We start from the raw sequence: 17,790 nt of genomic DNA, 5'->3' as shown, positions 1-17,790 counted from the left end.
CCTTTTAATTAGTCTTTTTCCTTCATCATGAAACATATCGGTAATGTGCATGTCCTTATAAAACTTTAATAAAATGCTTTAAATGTTTTTTTTTCATGTGAAATGTTATCATAATTTAAAAAATATAGACTGTATTTTATGTATTGCAGTAAAAAAAATCACTCAAGTTTAGCTATTTAGATTTTGACATCACTTGGACATAGTTTGTGAGAATACCAGATTATGTTACTTACCTTGACTAATCTAACAGAATATGTTACAAATTACCTTTTAGGGCAAGTATTCTGTAATCTTTAGTGGAATACATATTAAAAGTAACCCTCCCAACCCTGATTGTTGTGTAGATTTTATTGCACAGTATTTGTGGTTTCACATATCTGCAGTATATCTGAAACATGGATTGTAATCCACACATACAAAGAAATCAAAACATATATGTCCATAATTTAAGTTATGTGTAATAAAGTGAAATGACACAGGGAATAAGTATTGAACACATGAAGAAAAGGAGGTGCAAAAAGGCATGGAAAGCCAAGAAACCAGCTGAAATCTGTCAGTATTTAGAAAGCAATCCTGCCCCCTATCAGTGCAAATTAATATCAGCTGGTTTAGTCCTATAAAAAGGTTTCTCATTACCAAGGTGTCAAGAAGCATCTCGTGATGGGTAGACGCAAAGAGCTCTCTCAAGACCTTCGCAACCTTATTGTTGCAAAACATACTGATGGCATTGGTTACAGACGTATTTCTAAACTTCTGAATGTTCCAGTGAGCACCGTTGGGGCCATTATCCAGAAGTGGAAAGAACATCATTTAGACATAAACCGGCCACGACCAGGTGCTCCTTGCAAGATTTCTGACAGAGGAGTCAAAAGAATAACCAGAAGAGTTGTCCAAGAGCCAAGGACCACTTGCGGAGAGCTTCAGAAAGACCTGGAATTAGCATGTACAGTTGTTTCAAAGAAAACAATAAGTAATGCACTCAACCGCCATGGCCTCTATGCACGCTCACCACGCAAGACTCCATTGCTGAAGAAAAAGCATGTTGAAGCTCGTTTAAAGTTTGCTGCACAACATTTAGACAAGCCTATGAAATACTGGGAGAATATAGTCTGGTCAGATGAGACCAAAATTGAACTCTTTGGATGTCATAGCACACACCATGTTTGGTGGAGAAATGGCACTGCACATCACCGCAAAAACGCCATACCAACAGTGAAGTTTGGAGGTGGGAACATCATGGTGTGGGGCTGTTTTTCAGCATATGGTACTGGCAGACTTCATATAATTGAAGGAAGGATCAATGGAGAAATGTACCGAGACATTCTTGATAAGAATCTGCTGCCATCTACCAGGATGCTGAAGATGAAACGAGGGTGGAAATTTCAGCAGGACAATGATCCCAAACACACAGCCAAGGAAACTCTCAATTGGTTTCAGAGAAAGAAAATAAAGCTGCCCAGTCAACCGCCTGACTTGAATCCAACTGAAAATCTATGGAAAGAACTGAAGATCAGAGTTCATAGAAGAGGCCCCTGGAACTTTCAAGATTTTAAGACAGTTTGTGTGGAAGAATGGGCCAAAATCACACCTGAGCAATGCATGCGACTAGTTTCTCCATACAGGAGGCGTCTTGAAGCTAAAAGCTTGAAGCTTTTCTTCTAAGTATTAAATAAATTTCAGCAAGCGTGTTCAATACTTTTTCACTGTGTCATTTCACTTTATTACACAACTTAATTTATGGACTTATTTGTTTTGATTTCTTTGTATGTGTCGATTACTTGTGTTGTTACCAACATCTGGTGAAAATTTCATGTCAATAGCCCCATCAGAAATATATTTACTGGGAAAAATGTTGACACGTTCAATACTTATTTTCCCCGCTGTATATATGTGGTCATGGATCTAACATATATATATATTATTAAGGAGAAATCTAAAACGCCCACAACAACATCAACACCATGAACACTCTCCTTTGGAGGTTAACAAGAGTACCTGCCAGCCCCTTTGAAAAAGTAATGTGTTCTGAGACAACCTCAAAAAACAAGTAATTTATTTATACAGAAACACACATGAAAAGATGCTACACATACTGTACTACATTCTGTGCTATCTATTTTCAGACTGGGTTTTCCAGGGCCATGATAGCTCGTCTACTTCCTGACCTGGGCTGTGGCCTAATCGGTCAGCATGAACAGTGAGATAGGTAGAGCATTACCTGCTCAATAACAGAAGAAGTCTGCAATATAATTACATGTAAGCAGTATGCTTCATTGTTTGTATTGTTGTTATTATATATTGTCTTCTAAAATGTCACGGTAGTCACGTACATTACCGTTAATACTGTCTCAAAGGCCTAGTCATGGTGATGCCTCCACTTGTCTGTTAGCCTGTACTGCTAATCCCTGTGGGAATTTTGCGAAGCTGAATAGAGATGAAAAGGTCCCTGGCAGGCAAAACTCCTCAAGGCCTCTCAGCTGGAGCCCACCTCCATTTAAAAAGGAAACTGTGTTAGGACACACCCAGTTTTTAACAAATATAAAGTGGGTCAGAATTGGGCGTGAATGCTGTGCTTCCTATATTGACTAATTTAACCACTTGAAATAAGCAGACCAATTAAACTGCTTGAAACTGGCTGGGTATCAACCAATCAGAGCACCTGACACCTGGCATGCCCTCTGCATTTTCTGGGCCTCCTGTTTACCGTTTCATCCTCCAACTTTTGGCACAAGGCTGGAAGCTTTCCAAACACCAGAGTTTCCTGCTCCAGTGTCTGAAACACAATCTCTTTCATTTAGCTGCTGAATACAAAAGTGTATGATGTTTCTGGAGACCTGGCTGACTCAAACTAACTCTCTCTCTCTCACACACACACACACACACACACACACACACACACACGCACACATACACATACACACACAATCATTTGTGCACACACTCACTATCTCATAAGATCTGCTCTGTAGTTGATTGATTCAGTGACATATTCTTCCTTTCCTGCTTGAGGTCTCCATAAGCCTTCCCATTGAATGAAGCCCTAGTGTGATGTTTGCACAGTGTTCCCTATAAACATAGTGTCCTTGTGTCCTTTTGTGAAAAGGCGCGGTTTGTAATCCAGTCATCGCAGTTTTATTGAAGAAATGTCAAAGGACACCTGTGTTGCTCAGAGAATAGACAACACAAGTGATTTTACGAGAAAGGTTATTAGAAATATCTGCTTGAATCCTTCAAACTGCCTGATCCTGAGAAAGGCCAACTATGGCTGACCATTGAGCATTGCAGACAGGGGTGGCCTGTCTGATCACAAAGTCATGAGGGCTGATTGCTTTGATGTAACAGTGTCATGTCAACACTATGTTTTTGCAAGGTGGGATCTTTAATTCTCTCAGAGCTTGCTACAAGATATGGAAGTGCCTATTCATAATTCAGAACACAGTGTGCTAACCATGATGCTACCATGCTAACTGCAATGACCACTGAGATACGATGCTAACTGCAGTGATCACGGAGATACAAGGCCACTGAGATACTATGCCATCTTCAACAACTGCTGAGACACTATGGCAACTTCTGTGACTGCTATGGCACTACACTAACTACACTGACCATGAAGAGACTGTGCTAACCATGCTGACCACAGAGAGACTGTGCCAACGCTGCACCATGACACAGCTCTCCCTTCAGCAGCACACAGGACATTCCATGTCCGGACAGACAGGCTCGACATACCTCTGTGTGTCTATCACTCTCACACTGAAAAAAACAGAAAACTCAAATTAGCCTCCTCTCCAGCTTAATCAAATCCCTCCTTAAGTCACAGGACACCAGTCTGCTTTGGCCCTCACCAAAAATTTTTGAATTGCTAATTGAAGCTAAGTGATGGTAACACCCTGTCAGCATTAAGAGTTCTGTAGTCCCATTTTCTAAAGGACTTTTACATTACCTCCATCACTGCAGGAACCGAGGCAGAGACATTCTGAGTCAGAGCATGGCCAGCATCGGGGTGAGAGAAGGCAGATTGAATACTAACTTAGCCCAGCCTCTTCGGGCATAATAACTGCTACGGAGGAATTCAGCTGACACCCGCTCATTCCGAGAAACACCCAGGTGATATTGAAAGGAATTGGGGATAGGATAGAGGATCACAAGGCAGCACTCGTGAGTACAGCATTCTCGTGAAGTGGGCGCTGATGTATTCAGCATGATAAAGAAGAGCTATGTAATTAGCAGTGACTTACAGTTCACAGTGAATGTTGTGTAGGTTGACATGTACATGGCGGGTCTCCAGGGAGTGTTGTCAGCTAAACTGATCGGGTCTGCACATTCACTGTGCGCATGTAATGCAGGAAATACGCATTACGCATTTTTCAAGTGTTTCAGTCCTTGGTTCTTAGGACGTTTTTATGCTGGGAAGATGTGGCTTCTTTACCATGTGAAAGCCTCGCTTTAAAAGTGAGTTTGGTGTTCACTGGCTATCACTGAGCACTTCGTTGGAGTCCTTTCATCATAATTCAGAGCATAAATTTAGGCCAATGTTAGAGACATAGGCTGTCATGGTAGCCGTACTCCTGATCTTTGACCTCTGTTCTGATTGCCCTCTCAGACAGTCCCCAGGCCCATTGCACTGGAGCCCTGCTTCGGGAACAAGGCCACTGTGCTGTCCATCTTTGTCCGGCTGCCCAGGGGGTCGGGGGGTGTCCCCCCGCCTGGCCAATCTGGTGAGTTCTGTTGCAACCACTCATCCCGATCTCCCAGTCTGTCTACTGTATTTCTCTTAAACTCTGAGTCTTCTACTCTGTCTCTCCTCGTCTATTCAGCAGCCATAAACGATTACTTCTGTGTATGTGTGTATGTGTGTGCGTGTCTGTCTCCCGCTCCTGACTCCACTCTTTTATTCATCCCTCTAACTCTTCACAGCACTGTTATTCTCTCTCTCTGACTGTTGTGTACTCTTTGGCTCTGGGATGCTTTCATTCCTCTGTTGGCCCCATCTGACAGAGCCTCTGCCTCTGCCTGCACCAAATGGAGGCTCTACTCCCTGCCCCTGGGTCTGTTTACTATTGGCTTATCTCTAAGCTCCAGGAAATCAAAAGGCCACTCTTTCCTCAGAATTGTTAACCTGGAAGTATTCCTAGCGGTGGTATCTGCTTCATGATCCGCTGTACCTCTGAAGCTCTGGCAGCCACACTGTTTGACAGTGAGCACTGGGCCTCCCCTGGACAAAGTGTGGAAGGTGCACCGCACATGAGAAATGCCATGCCTCCATCTGCTGGGAGCTGACGGACACACGAGTGTTCGAATGCCTAATGGGGTTTTCTGTCCGACAGACCCGCAGGGCGCTCATTTGTAGCCGCTGTTCAGGTGTGCTTTCACGGTCCCCATGGACACCACAAGTATGTCAATCAAGTGTCACCAGCTGTGCGAGGGGCTGCTGTCCAAAGAAGACTGCAGGTGTTCCTACTCCTTCAGTCTTGTACTTTTTAAAGGAAGCCATTTTCATTCATAGATACAGAGCACAGTCACTGTTATAACTGTAATGTTTAGCTGTTCTTTTCCTCATAGTGGTTAATTGCTTAATTTGTTTAATAATAGATCTCGGCTGAAGATTGCATTTAAGTTTGACCACAACTTCAGAAACAGGCCTCCGTAAAGATTAGTCCAAACTTTTAGTTCAGTGGTTACTTGCCGAAGATGCATCACTGTTTTCTGTTATCGCAGCTGAGGAGTTTGGACTAATGGCAGCCAATGAAAAGAGCCAGCTAAGTGAGGAGGCATTTGTAAATGGTGTGCATGCAGATTGTCTTCCTTGCTTTGTGCACAATGTGTAATGTTCAGAATTGTCATTTGTACCAATAACAGTGGGATGGTCTAAGCTGCCTTGTGTTTCACTCCCCACCCCCCCTCCTGAAAGCAGTATGCTTATCTCCCTTGCTGCAGGTCTGGCTGTAGCCAGTGCTCTGGTTGATGTGTCTCAGCAGATGTGTTTGGCCTACAAGGAGAAGTCTGGAGGTGTGAGGAACCGCAAGCACCAGCCAACAGCACAGCCAGCCACCTGCATCTGATCCTCCTCCAGTCCCTCCCACATCAGGGGCCTACAGATAGGGGCAGGGGGAGGGCTGTGTGGGAGGACCACCCCGTATAGCAAGGGCCTGTTGTAGGAGCATGGCTGTGTGCAGAGATTGATAAGAAATCAGCTGGGTAGAGAGGTGAAACTGGGACTCCACAGTGGACTGGTGACATCCAAGGCATAAGACTGCATTGGATGGACAGAACGAACCCTGAAGTCTGAACCCTGTTTGCATCTGGAAGGTGCTGTAGCTGAGCTGCTACTTGGCTGTGCTCCCAGGGGGTTTTCACCCTTGGAACTCCTTCCGTCTTCTTTCTGCGGCCTTTTCTCCTGTCATTTATCTGCATAATGCTTTCCTTTATTTATTCTGTTTTACCATTATGAGAAATGGCATAATTCACCTTGATTTGTTACGGACACTGTTCCCCAAGAACAGGAGCTGTCCCAGCAGAACAGTGATCATGGCCATGGGTGTTGTCTGTGGAACAGATCCCATGGCCCAGGTCTTGCAATTGGCCAGTGAGACGGAAGATGCTCAGTCAGATTTCATGCTCGTGCTGCAGTCCTTGGTACTTCAATCTGCAGCCAGCTTTCAGCAGACTGAGGTGCGAGGGAGAGAGAAACAAACAAACCTTTAATTACAGGTCCAAGTGCACAGGCAAAGTCGTAATGAAAAAACCAGTCCAAAGTCAGTAACCAAAAAATCCACAGGGGAAACACAGTATCAAAAACGGCAGGCAGAAAGGGAGATTCAGGAACAGGCAGAGTCAAAAAGCCAAACAGATCAAAACCAACAAACGGCGAGAACGACACAAGAAATAAAGCTGAGACGATCAGGCAAAGAACAAAGGAAACAGCAGGGTATAGATACATGGGCTGGTGATGAGAGAACCGGAAACAGGTGTGCAGGATGGGCTTCAGGTGGTGGGCGTGGCAGCAGGGCAGATAGGCAGGACAGGAGGTAGGGCGATGGCTGAAAACAAAACAAAAGCACATGGCACAGGAAAAAACAAACAAAAGACACACCCACACTGACAGACAGGGAGAAACCAGCTGCTCAGGCTGGAGTACTGACACAAACTGAATGGGTGGCCCTTGCCTGTCCCAGAGCCTCCAACCCTCCTGCATTTATGTTGAGGGATTTCCCCTTAATTGTCCAGGCATACATGTAAAAAATGACCGGTGCAGCTTACTTAACATTTAACGAGGACCTAATACCCATGACTCAATATTCAAAGGCAGTTCCAATAAAGACCCTTTATGTGTGGCTGTTTGAACTGGGAGGGAATGTTAGCTCTGGATAACTGGCTTTTACAGTGATTCTATGCATATTGGATTCAGGATCAGCATCTGGAATCAGAACTAGACTTTGGTTCCTACACATGCCCATTGGAGTGATCACACCTGGAACGAAGGCAGCACTTGGGTTGAGCTTAGCAGTGCATTCTGGAGACTGCTGTTGGAGTTATCCGGATGTTATCTGTCCACCCCCCTCCCTGCACTCTGAAGTGCTGATGAGCAGGACAGAACTTTAAATGCAAAGTGAAGAGAGTTTGGCATGCCTTTCCGCTCAGGGTAGAAAAGCTCAGACTCCGGTGGTGATCTTTGAGTCATGAGCAAGAGTTCATCCAAGGTAATGCAGCAGGGAGAACATCAAAAGCAGATGAAACGGTGCTGCTACTGTACTTCCTTTGGTTTAGAAATTCTGTTTTCAGAAATGCATGCTTAACGCTTGGCAGGATTGGATATTTTCCATTTTTTGAAAAGGCTGTGCAAGATCAATGTTTATTTTTCCTTGCACATCCTGATCCGTCATACAACCACGTGCAGTTGACTAGCAGTAATTCAGTAAAGGCCAGTTAGTATTTAGACTTCTCTGGAAATGACTTTTCTGATGGTGAAATTAAATCCTTCTGGGTATATGCATTTCACTAACAGTAGTATGTGTTACTTTGCTGAATGGTGTACTTTGCTGAGTGTTGTTGTCACTTTTGTTCAAGTTTTTTCCTTCATTATTAGGTGTCTGCCCAAACTGCATTGTTTAAAGGTCAATTATGAAGCTCTAGTGCTTATCATCCTTGAGATCATCCTTGAGAATGTTCTCTACAGCTTATTTGAGTGGGAACTCAGACCCAGTACAGGCTGTTCTGTTTCAAGAGGCCTGAGAACACTGGAGACAATTGATTGACAGGTGACACTCTTGCTGTCTAGTCTGCTCTTAAGTCTATTGGTCCTGCTGAAAATCAGTGGAGTTAGCAGGTCCACAAGGCCTCTGTGGAGAAAAGTTAGAAATGTTGTGCTTCCCAATCAAGTTCTGTATCTTTAAAGGAATACTCCAACATTTTTGGAATTCACTTATTTGCCTTCAACCCCAGAGTCTGATAAGAGGGTATATACCATTCTCTTCTCTGTGCATCCAATCCAACCCAGTCTGACGGCGCTACCGCTAGCCTAGCTTAGCATAGTTGCTGTAAGTGCATTGGATACGTTTAGCCTCAGTGACTAAATAAACTTCCTAACAAAATAGTCTTATAAGCAGATGCATATAAGGAACTATATTTTGGTGAAGCACCTCTGCCTAGGCGCAGTGATTGCCTGCAGTACCCCGAAAACCCTGTTGTAACTTCTGTTGTAAGTAGCCAGCGGCTAAGGTAATGGCAATGGAAGACTTTGTGAGAGCGCAATCATCAGATGATGATGGTGATTACTTCGGGCCAAACGATCCAGAGCCATATCGTTTCGATAGCCAGCTGATAGTTTACCGACTTCTCAAAGTCTTTCAAACTCCCTGATTGGGCAGGCAATCACTGCACCTCCGCCATATAGTTCCTTGTATGCATCTGCTTTATAAGACTGTTATAAGGCTAGCGGTAGCGCCGTCAGACTGGGTTATTGGATGCACAGAGAAGAGAATGGTATATACCCTCTTATCAGACTCTGGGGTTGAAGGCAAATGAGTGAATTCAAAAAATGTTGGAGTATCCCTTTAACACAGGTTTAGCCAGACATTGTTAAAATGTTGTGCCCTCCCTCCACCACATCCCTACCACCACCACTTTTCTGCTCAAAATCCAAGACGAGCTTGACAGTGCCACAGGACACACTGTGTGTGCGACTGCTCCAACACAAATTGTAAGAATATTGGGAAACTAGTGTTAGTATTCATTTATGACACTAGATGCAGGCCTTATCTCCTTTGCCTTGAAGAGAGAAGTATGAGTGATGAACATTTCAGAGAATGTTGCAGATGCCGAAAATCTGGAAATAAATAGTGTTTCACAATTCCCCAGCAAGTGAGAACAGGAACCTGTGAGGAGGTTGCGACTGCATTCACGGTCTACCCAAAGAGCACTTTTTATCTGGTGGTCTCCAATCTCGTGAATTGAAATCACAACCCATTCTTCACAGAGAGTTTCTACCCCAAGTCTGCAAGAGAATAAGGTGGAAAAGCACATTCATGGCAGGATTCAGGGAGGCTGCTACTAGAAAAGTGTCTGTTGTACCAGCTGACGGAATTTTTCAGCCAGGCAACAAATGTCTGAGGCTGAGAAACATGAGGGAATGAATGTGTTGTTTAATTGGTTTTGGGGTGTTGAGAGTTTTTTTGTAGAGACTTCACAGAGAGAGCCGTGGAACTACGTCATGCTGAGACTATTGGCACTGCATCCCATGTAGTGGACCCCATGAACATCTGCCATTTTTTGCACCCATTTCAGCTCTTCATGTTTTTGTTTCTGTTCCCGGACTTCTTTTTTTTTACTGCCATGCCAACAAGCCAACAGCAAAAACACTGTCCAAAGGGAACTCCTGGTTGTCATTCCAAGCATGCAAATTTACATGCACACTTGCTTCTGTCTCACTGTGACGTTTCCGTTGACTATTCAGCACTGCATTCAGCGGTACAGTTATTTCCCATAAAGGGATGGCCTATCAGAACCAATCAGAGTGGTTTTTTGTACACACACAGCATTATATTTTTTGGAAATAAATCAAACCAGAATGTGGCTTGTGAGGTCATACCTGCACCCTAGTGGTGACCTCATCACACCCCTCACTGTTTATTAGCAATAATTTGAATTGATTTTTGAATGAAGTGACTATAACAGAGAAAACAGCCACACATCACCTGCAAATTGATTAGTTTTTCCTTGTTGTACCATTAAGTGGGTGGAATTTGATCATCTCGCTGCTCAGTTGTCTCTGAGGAGAAGGATTATCTCAGATGACTGTGAATGTATTTTATTATTATTTTGAAATCCCCATTGGATCGATATGCCTTGTTATTGAAGGGAATGTCCCATTACATTAATAGATTTTTAGCAACTACCAGATTTATCACGGTTCTCAAAGAGCACCCAACAAATCCTGCACTGCCACAAAGAAGAGCATTCTGCAGTATGCACAAAGGCATCTTACTGCTCATAAAAAGTGCCTCCTGTTTAGTTTTGGGGTCTGACTCACTCACAAAAATGTCCCGCCATCAGAGCAGCAATCCAGACACCACATACATCACACCATACAGACAGGGACAGCCAGGGTAAAGAAATGCATTTTTCTGATTTCTAACTGATTCAAAAGTGTGTCTACATTACATTCCACCCACACTTCAATTGCTTTTGCGGAGGCATTTTTTTTGCACCTTAGGAGATGTTAGAAGCGACTGAAACACCCGCTGCAGATGCACTCGTTTCTGTTGAAACTGCTTGCTTAAGGTGGATGGAAATCTGAGTACCTGGGGAAGCATGCCCCTTTCTTTTAAAAGGTACCAAGAATCCTCCTCTGGATGCCAAGCCTCAAACTGGAGAGAAAAGCCACCCCTCTCTCAGTTCCTCAATATCCTTTTTCAAATGGCTTCAAAGTATGTGGTGTGTTGATATGTACAATTTAGCATCGGTTGCACTTGTCTTTTTTGTAAATAGGAAGAAAGTATTGTAAAGTATTTCATTGCCAGGGAGTTTTCACAAGAGCCTTGAGGAGGGTTTTTCTCTCTAAAATGTGAGTGAAGAACATTTTGTATTGTGAAATAACTCATTTAAAAATATGTCTGCAAGAGCTGAGCATTGGATGATAATTGTAAACTGAGGATTTTAACAGAGACTATGTAACTACTCCTGTATATAGAGAACCTTACTGAGTTTTGGTCTGTAATAAAATGGTAAAAAGTCTGAGTTGGATTTGGTCCTTTACTTTTTTCCATACCTTCAGTAAATGCACAAGTATAGCTGCATATCTCTGAGGGGCCAAACGCATGAAACTGTTAAGTTTACAGCATTTTAATCTGAAACAAATGTAAGCTTCAGGATATGATACCTTAGAAATCAGTCATGACTGGCAGTAAAATGGTTCCAATTCAGCCTTTTGTTTAGAGGTAAGAAAAAAAGGGATGAGGACAGAGAAAATCTCCCTCTGAACAATGTTGAGTTGTGTGTCACAATGCATTCTCTGCACAAAATTTGACATTCTGGATAACATTGGGCTTTCTCTCAGTACTTACTAAACCGCCTGCCATGCTTATGTGTCTCAAAACTGCCATGCTTATGTGTCTCAATTGGGGGACTCATCTTGGTCTCTTACTTGCTTTTGGATGTATATTCTTCTAAAGTGAGGCAGCAGGCATCCATGTAGAGTCATTTTGTGTTGCTGTTCCATGTTTAAACCCTATACCAGCTGAGCACTACTGAGGAAACCAGCGAGGCTTTCTTCCAGTAAAGATACATGCATTCTGTATTAGATCCTCCATTTCACCCCATTATGCTGTAACTCTCTTTTGTACATGATTTGCTCAATTGCGCTGCTCTGCTTGATTGCTCTTGTGTTTTATTCAATTGCTCTAGCCCAGATGAGTTTGTGCTGTGTTTGTGGAGTGGTCATTGTGCTCCTACATTCAATCGGATAAAAATAAAATTTTGGGGCTATTCACATTGCTATTAAATAAGGTGACGAAGTAGGTCTGATCCGCTCATAAAGTTGAATATTTTGTTGTCATAAGGGGACAAAGAGGGAATTTTCCACTTTTTCCCTCTGTCGAAGTGTTGGCCAACGAGCTAGCTCATTAGCAAATGTAGCTAATTCGGCACATATTCTAACTGAGAAGAGGTTTTTTTGTGGTTTTTCGCCCTCTCAGGAGTAAATCATTAAATCTTTAAGTAACATACTTTAGCTAGCTAGTCAGGTAGTTTAGCTAGCCAGCCTGTTTGTTTGTTTACTTTGTTTTTACCGTTCTTCAGCATTTGCTGGTTGTGTTTCTGGTTGGCATTCTGGTTGTGTTAGCGCATATGCTTTTGCTGAACTGTAAGCGTAGTTTTATTATATCTAGGCTAAGTGGCATTTCTAGTGTTTGATTTCTGCCTTTGGCTGTTCTGAGCCACCTCAGTGCTTTTAGCACTTTTTAGCTGGTAATTCTGTCTCGGCAGTAAATCTTTATTTAGGGAAAGCATGTTCAGTTAGGGGAGAAAAATGCGAGTTGCCAGATGATCGGATTTCATCTGTGACGGTTGCCGACTCGTTGAGCACTTGGAGAACAAGATTCTTGATCTCGAGGCCCAACTACCTGGACAGAAATCCGGAATTGTTAGAGTTCCCGGAACTGATTAATTCGCCGTATAGGGAGATAATGCGCTCACCAAAGCTGGGTAGGGGAGGAAGATACAGACCAGATAGGGTGAGAGAGCTGGGTTACAGTAGGGGGTATGGGTAGAAAGGGGTGCACAATTCCAAGAGGGGTGGCATCTCCAGAGATGACCAACCGTTTCATGCCACTGCAGGACAAGTTGGCCCACGATCCTGAGAGTGGGAGGATTGAAGAGCCCCAGGGCACCCAGAATGCTAGAAGCATAAAAAATAAAATTTTGATTCTAGAAACTGTAATGAGTAATAGTAATTATGATATTGTGGGGATGACAGAGATGTGGCTTGGTGCAGGGGATGGGGATAAGTATAACGTAGAGGGATACAAGCTGCTAAGGAAAGATAGAACCAATAGAAGAGGAGGGGGCATAGCTCTCTATGTAAAGGATAATCTTAATATTCAGGAAATTCCAGGAATGGAGCCCCTTGGTGTTAGTGAAGTCATATAGATTAAAATATGGGGGAAAATGAAAAGGGTCTGAATGTCGGAGTGTGTTATAGGCCACCAGCCTTAGGCAGCAGTGTTAACAGTATGCTCTTTGATAACATTAACCTAGCATGTCAGAAGGGTGAGACAATAGTAATGGGGGACTTCAATTACCCTTCAATTAATTGGGAAGCTATGTCAGGTCAAGGTAAATGTGAGGAGTTTTTAAATGTTGTAAATGACTGCTTTTTGATACAGTCTGTTACTCAACCTACAAGACAACACAATTCTAGATCTGGTTCTGTGGATGTTGGATGTTGTAAATGACTGTTTTTTCTGGTTCTGTGTAATAATCCTGATAGAATTTACAGCACTGAGGTAGGGAGCCACTCGGAACAAGTGACCATACTTCAATTACATTTGAAGTTTTTTGGCAAGTTAAGAGTTTTCAACTTTAGATGAGTTGGCTTTATTAAGATGTGTGATTATACAAGGAATATAAACTGGGTACCTCTTCTAGATGGCAAGACTGTGAAAGAAATGTGGAGCATTTTTAAATCATTTAAAATGATTATTCTGGATGTACAGTGTAAATTCATTCTGCAACTGAGAAAAGGGAAGCTGAAAAAGAAGCATCCACAGTGGATGAATAAGTCGCTACGGGACAGAAACAAAAAAGGAAATTATTTTGAAAATACAAGTTGGACAGCTCAGAGAGTAATAAGATCACAGTAATATGTGAGCTCAAGTTAAGAGAGAAATAAGGGAAGCTAAAAGGCGTTTTGAAAGGCATTGCACTAGATGCAAAGAGCAGCTCTAAATGCTTTTTTCCAATACTACAGACGAAAAAGGATAGTTAAGGATGAGATAAGAAGTATAAAAAATAAGGATGGAGTTATGGTTTATGATAACAAAGCTATTGCTGATATCCTAAATAGTTACTTTGTGGAGAGTTTCACTAGTGAAGTGTTTTCACATATGCCTTCAGGTGCATTCAGTCCTCAGAGTCTTATGGAGGAAATTGATTTGATGCAGAAGTACTAGATAAACTTCAAAAAAGGCAGCAGGCCCCAATGTAATATATCCAAGAGTTCTCACAGAACTAGCAGAAGTGGTTTACAAGCCTCTGACAGTTATTTTCTCTTAAAACTGGAGAAATACCAGATGACTGGAAACATGTTAGTGTAGTACCTATCTACAAGAAAGGTGACCGGACCGATCCAGGAAATTATAGGCCCGTCAGCTTAATTTATATCACATGTAAATTACAGGAATCCATCATTAGGGACAATTTGGAGTTCAAGTTCAAAGTTTTATTTGTCACATGCCAAGGTACAATGTACAGTAAGCAGTGAAATGATGGTTGGCAGCAGGGCAGGCTGTGCAAAACTCATAATAGAAAAAAAAAATAATAAAAAAAAAAAATATATATATATATATATATATATCGTCCAACATCAGTGCCTGACCTCATAAATACTCAGAGTGGAAGCTGTTATAGCTGCAAAAGGGGGACCAACTCCATATTAAAGTATATGTATTTGAATATAATGTCATTACAATGTAATGGTCAGGTATCCGAATACTTTTGATAGAACTGCTATAAAACTCAACAGAAAAATGTGCAAAACTCACAATAGAAAAAAATATATTTTAAAGAATATAATATAATATAAGGAAGATATACTATAAAGAGAAGAAAGAAGCTAGATAGGAGTAAATGCTACATAGACAGCTAGGTCAGAATTATACCACACTGCAGGATAAATGACTTGAGATACCAGTTAGAATTGTTTGTGCTGTTAGTCTTCCTCAGAGAGGGCACCAATTATGTTGATGCTGTTAGTCTTCCTCACACGGGGCACCAATTATGTAAGGACAATGCCTATGAATAGAGGGGGTACCACTTACGTGTAAGGAATATTTAAACACATGGGATAATTAAATTAAACATGTGGAGGCGCCATACACAATATGGTGTCTACCATAGTGGTTAAAATAAAATATCAGTCTCAATTTTGTTTCGTATATCAGTCTCATAAAATATACTAAACTATGAAATTGGAACTTCAATTAATAACTAAATTAATAATCATAATCAAAATCACCACATCAATAGTTAATCAGATCACAATATTATCTATTTAGCTAAATAAACAAATAACACTGATGATTCAACTAAGAGGTGAAGGCATTTAGAATTCTGATCAGTAGAGGTTGACAATATTCATTCCATGTGTAATATTACAACAGCCAACCTTGGAAAAATAATGTATTTATTGAGATATAACATCAAAATAGTAAGGCACACGTGTCATATGTACAATGAGTGAAACGTGTATGTATTTACACTTATGTGTAGATATGAGTGAATGTCTTGCGCAAGTGTGTGAGCGTGTCATAGGGTGTGTGTTCCTTTGTTTTGAGTTGTGCATGTGCTGCGCATTCATGTGTGCTGTGCGCGCTCGCTGAACACACATGTTCAAAGAGAACAAAGGAACATGCGTGTGGCAGCCAGTTTGAGTTGCCTATGGGCATGTGTTAGCATGTGTCTGGTACAGGATATGTTTGAACGATTGATAACCGCGGGGTTATCCTGTGCGGATTAAAAGAAGGTATGGGGGGTTAGCAAGAGGGTATGCATGCAAAGACCCTATGTCTCTGTGTGGTATCTTAACTAAATAGTGTGTGAATAGTGTGTGACAAATCAGCTAGGAACAATGAATCATAGCTAGTTACATTACTTGTAATGATCTGAAACACGGATGTACAGACATTCATAAATGTAGCTAACAGTCAGTTGTTTAGCTATGCAATGTCCTATGCCCAGAGTTAATAGCCTACTGTAGCTCATGAAATGAGGCCCAAGTCTTTCGGTTCTGTGGGTGGTTTTGCTGGCAGTTCCGTCGTCGGGGAGCCAGGGCTGGTCTGGTTCGGTTCCGGTGCTGATGAGGGTTTCTTTCTGGGAGACACATTGAGGTGGATCCAGTCGCACAGTTGTCTCCGGCTGGTAACTGGTTCACGCTGCTCTGATTGCTGGCACTGAAACTCAGCTCTTACTTTATTGATCTCTGCTAGCAATTCGTCGCTAGCTTGGAGAATCAAAGCCAGGACAGGGCCATCGGCTCGGCTGTCCATGTCCAGTCTGCGTGGTGTGGCCTTCGGGGAACGAGAGGGATACGTCCGCCTTTTCTTCGGATAAACGGAGCAAGAAGTAAGAGAGGCAGGAAGTAAGAGAGATAGCAAAAGAATGCACCTGGTTTTTACCAGCACAAATAAACCAGAACAAATTTACCAGAACAAATAAAATGAATCTGTGGACGGCACTGTACCTACAGAATACAGGGTGATTATTGTAGAATACAGGGTGATGATTGTAGATATATTCAATTCAATTCAATTCATTTTTATTTGTATAGCGCTTTTTACAACACAAGTTGTCACAAAGCAGCTTTACATTGTTCCCAGGCCTGAGACCCCCTGAGAGCAAGCCAACAAGGCAACAGTGGCAAGGAAAAACTCCCTATCAGGAAGAAACCTTGAGCAGAACCGGGCTCATGGGGGGGCCCATCTGCTTCTGGCCGGCACTGGGCAGATAGAGATATACATAGTATTATGAGCCCAAAACCCTACAGGTGCAGTGTACACCTGGCTTACCCCCTGTCTAGTTATACCTCAAACCTAAACCTGGGAAAAAATTGGAGCTAGACTGTTTATCTGAAGGTTTGGGCCCTAACCTAGTGTGTGTGTTGTGGGTGCCTGTAATGTGCGGGTCTAACTCGAACAAGATGGAACATGAAAAGAAAACAAAACATGGCTCATCTGTCAAGGCAGCCCTGGGAGGAACATGACCAATGACGGGTGGTTCAGTGCTGCTTCCAGGCCTCCTGGCCGGCGCCGTTGCTCTGTCTTCTTAGTTCAATTATTTTTTAATGTTGGAAAACACAAAAAGAGAAAAAAACCCACACATGATGTGCCATACGATGAGGCAAAATAAACGTGACGCATCCACAGGTAGAAGAAGGGCAGGTGTTCTTTCAAAAGCCAACTTATTCACCCAAAAAGACGGTGTACAATCTTGCGCCTGTATACTTAGCAAGGAGCGACCCCTCTCAAAAAGGGCCAAACGACACCAAAAACACAACCCATCTACAGGAAAGCTTTTTCCCAATGAAAGAACACAAGCACCCTCAAAACAGCCCCTGCCAAACCAACCTCTACCACCTTTTCTTCTTTTCCCGCCACCTGCTATCACCTTCCTTTCCTGTCAAGTGGTCTTTTAAACTTACTGGTGAGGAAGGGACTGCCCTGCTGCATGTTGATAACGATGCAGTGCATGCCAAATCAAAGAAATAAAATATAACAACTCGTGTCAGTGTTTGGAGTGAGCCTAACTTAACAATAGTATATAGATATATGGGGGTGCAGTCGTCGTACTGAAGTTAGACTCCAGTATGGGCTGCATTTAGTGTTCTGATGGCCTGGGGGAAGAAGCTCCTACAGATCCTCTCAGTATTGGCCTTGAGGTTGCGGAGGCGTCTGCCTGACCATAGCCACTGAAAGAGTCCTTGGTTTGGATGATGGGGGTCCTTCATAATCCTACCGGCTCTGGTGTGGCACCGCCTGGTATACAAGTCCTGGAGGGGAGTTAGAACAGCCCCTGTGG

At 42.6% G+C, this 17,790-nt stretch overlaps 1 protein-coding gene across 6 annotated transcripts in view; it reads left to right on the top strand.

Annotated features, from left to right (window-relative positions):
- LOC118793069 (attractin-like) overlaps positions 1–17,790 on the top strand; it is a 179,846-nt gene that overhangs the window by 152,907 nt on the left and 9,149 nt on the right. For 2 of the 6 annotated variants that reach the window (XM_036551023.1, XM_036551022.1), the window contains exons 28-29: positions 4,607–4,721; positions 5,941–6,748. In XM_036551023.1, the coding sequence (XP_036406916.1) occupies positions 4,607–4,721; positions 5,941–6,065 (240 nt within the window). In that variant the 3' untranslated portion in view covers positions 6,066–6,748. Of the gene's footprint in view, positions 1–3,960; positions 4,151–4,606; positions 5,094–5,940; positions 6,749–17,790 lie in introns of those variants that run through there. The other 4 variants (XM_036551021.1, XM_036551020.1, XM_036551024.1 and 1 more) reach the window with 3 other exon arrangements.

The sequence above is a fragment of the Megalops cyprinoides genome, chromosome 18, assembly GCF_013368585.1.
Source record: "Megalops cyprinoides isolate fMegCyp1 chromosome 18, fMegCyp1.pri, whole genome shotgun sequence".
NCBI lineage: Eukaryota > Metazoa > Chordata > Actinopteri > Elopiformes > Megalopidae > Megalops > Megalops cyprinoides.
This window is presented reverse-complemented; position numbering and strand designations above follow the sequence as displayed.